Below are 2,258 nucleotides of genomic sequence, written 5' to 3' on the forward strand. Positions count from 1 at the left end.
CACCTACATTATGCCACCATATGCTGCTCCACCTACTATGGCACCATATGCATGCACATTTACAAAACGCCCTAAACAATGTAAATTTCCTCAACAGAAATACCAACCTTACCTGAACTCTTGGCAGCACACAGGAGGGCGATGTCTGCGTTACACCAACTCGGAGTGATGCTGGACCAATTTGTGGCAGCCCAACCGCAGGGTGAAAACCTTTAATTTACTTTCGCGTTATATTTAAAGTTTTACCTTTTTTTATTTTTTTGTTAAAAAAATATATCTATGTCATGTTGACATATGTAAAACTAAAAAGGTTTGTTTAAAAATCTGTCATAAAAAAGGAATTAAAAAGCCAAAAAAAAAAAAAATTAAGAAACTGACACAGTCAGTAACTAAAACATTAAAAACATGTTATTTCGAAAAAACAATTCTACCTCTCATGTGGCACCTTTTTTTGTCATCGTAACAGATATAAAATTACTATTCTGAGATAACACACTTTTCAAGATGAAACACTACACGTACCAGGATAATTGCTGGCAATTAACTACACACCAGACTAGGAAACCTGCCTTTATCGCGTGGCAAACCACTTTGTCTCAGTCTACAAAGGACTTGAAATCGTGATCATGTGAAATGCAAAAATTTAAATTTTATTTCTTTTTTTGAAACAAACAATAAGGATAGAAAACTAATTTTTTTAATACAACAAGTAAACATAAAAACTATAATTGAGTGTAAAAACAGTCAGAGTCATTCAGTTGCTGCCTTCCAGGATTTATGAATGGGGCAGACTGCAAATGTGGGGTTCCAAAGTTCATGCTCTGTATTGGCTAAATCATCCTTCTTGGCGTGCTGGTTACATGTTCTTGTGTCTGCGGCCATGGGTTTAGTGACATAGACTGGGCATCCACAAGAATATAACTGTCTGTAAGTTGTCCAACAGCAGCTTTATTTAGCGCTTCAAATATTATTCTCTCGGCCTGAAGCCTTTGGGTTACGTCGAGAGACCGAAGTCTTTCGTCCACCATGTGTGCAAAGCCACCAATTGCTTGTTTTTCCTGCAGCACCAATATGTTCTTTGCTATATCGACAAACTCTGGAAAAGGAGGAGCGGTGGCCTTTCTTTTTCGACTCACTGGGAGATGCCTTTGCACAGTGTACGCTCCCGCGGACACACTTGCCTCCTCTGCAATTATGGACATCCTGTCGTCGGTTGCGTTTGATGTTGCAGGGGTTTCCTGTATGACACATGGTGTAGGTGAGACCTCTTCTGTTACATGCTGCAAGAACAGAAAAACCAGGTTAAAACACAGAAAAAGTAAAAAGAGTTTTTTCTAAACACATAACAATAATTTATTATGAGGGGGGGAAAGTGGTACTGGCTATGTACTGACATCGACTATTTGTAGAAATTATGTTATGATAACCCAATTACAGATGTACAGTTATCAGCTGTGAACAAAGTTTCAAATCATCGACTTAATCATTAAAACTCAACAGTAGCATGTACATATATATGTATCATTGGTTTTTTGAGGGAAACCCAAAACATACTTACATCGACAAGAGGGGAATCAGGCCGTGTCACTGTTTCTTCCTCTTGTGGCAGTGACATAGAACAATGCATAACCCTGGGGATTTCCTGGTCTCGCGTAAACTCCAGTAAGTTGTAGTACCACAACTTCCGAACATACACTTCATCGGTACCCGCCCCCGACCTTGTAGACTTTTCCACCTTGTTCAATTCCTTCTTGAACACAGTGCGTAGAGCTTGTATTTTTTTTTTAATAACAGCCTCATCTACCGTTTCGCTGGGATGATGTTCTTGATATAGATGTACAAGTTTCTCATATGCAACCTTCTTTTTGTACTTATTACTGTAGTCTGGCGACTTCACCTTCCAGAGGCAGGGCATTGACCGATACATCTCAATAAATTGGCGTATGAAGTCTTGGCTGCTTGCTACTTGGCTACTTGCTGCCATCTTTAAAAAAAAAAAAAGGAAATGGTGAGAACTCTTTCATTTAGGTACGGACATACATTGGATAAAAAAGAGTTTGAATCGCATAAGCTTGGTCACTGTCCTAGAAAAGTAGCACGTTCAACAATTACCAAAATGGGGGCGGGCGCTGTTTCAATACTAAAATGGCTGCTCAGACATGTGCATATGGACAAAATGGACATACATTGGATAAAAAAGAGTTTGAATCGCATAAGCTTGGTCGCTGTCCTAGAAAAGTATCACGTTCAACAATTAC

At 39.1% G+C, this 2,258-nt stretch overlaps 1 protein-coding gene across 1 annotated transcript; it reads right to left on the reverse strand.

Moving 5' to 3' along the window:
* Positions 1–769: 769 nt before the first annotated feature.
* LOC141074142 (uncharacterized) lies at positions 770–1,982 on the reverse strand. Its single transcript, XM_073561677.1, has 2 exons — positions 1,559–1,982; positions 770–1,280 (listed from the first exon to the last, which is right to left on the reverse strand). The coding sequence occupies exons 1-2, from the start codon at positions 1,925–1,927 to the stop codon at positions 831–833; spliced, it is 819 nt and encodes a 272-aa protein (XP_073417778.1). The 5' UTR covers positions 1,928–1,982; the 3' UTR covers positions 770–830.
* Positions 1,983–2,258: the final 276 nt, after the last annotated feature.

This window comes from Dendrobates tinctorius, unplaced genomic scaffold (genome assembly GCF_039654945.1).
Source record: "Dendrobates tinctorius isolate UK_male_01 unplaced genomic scaffold, ASM3965494v1 ptg000326l, whole genome shotgun sequence".
In the NCBI taxonomy this organism is placed as follows: domain Eukaryota; kingdom Metazoa; phylum Chordata; class Amphibia; order Anura; family Dendrobatidae; genus Dendrobates; species Dendrobates tinctorius.

Coding starts and splice junctions, on each gene's coding strand:
- LOC141074142 (XM_073561677.1), bottom strand. CDS start 1,927: ATGTATCGGTCAATGCCCTGCCTCTGGAAGGTGAAGTCGCCAGACTAC. Junction 1,281..1,558: donor CTGATTCCCCTCTTGTCGAT/GTAAGTATGTTT, acceptor CTGTTCTTGCAG/CATGTAACAGAAGAGGTCTC.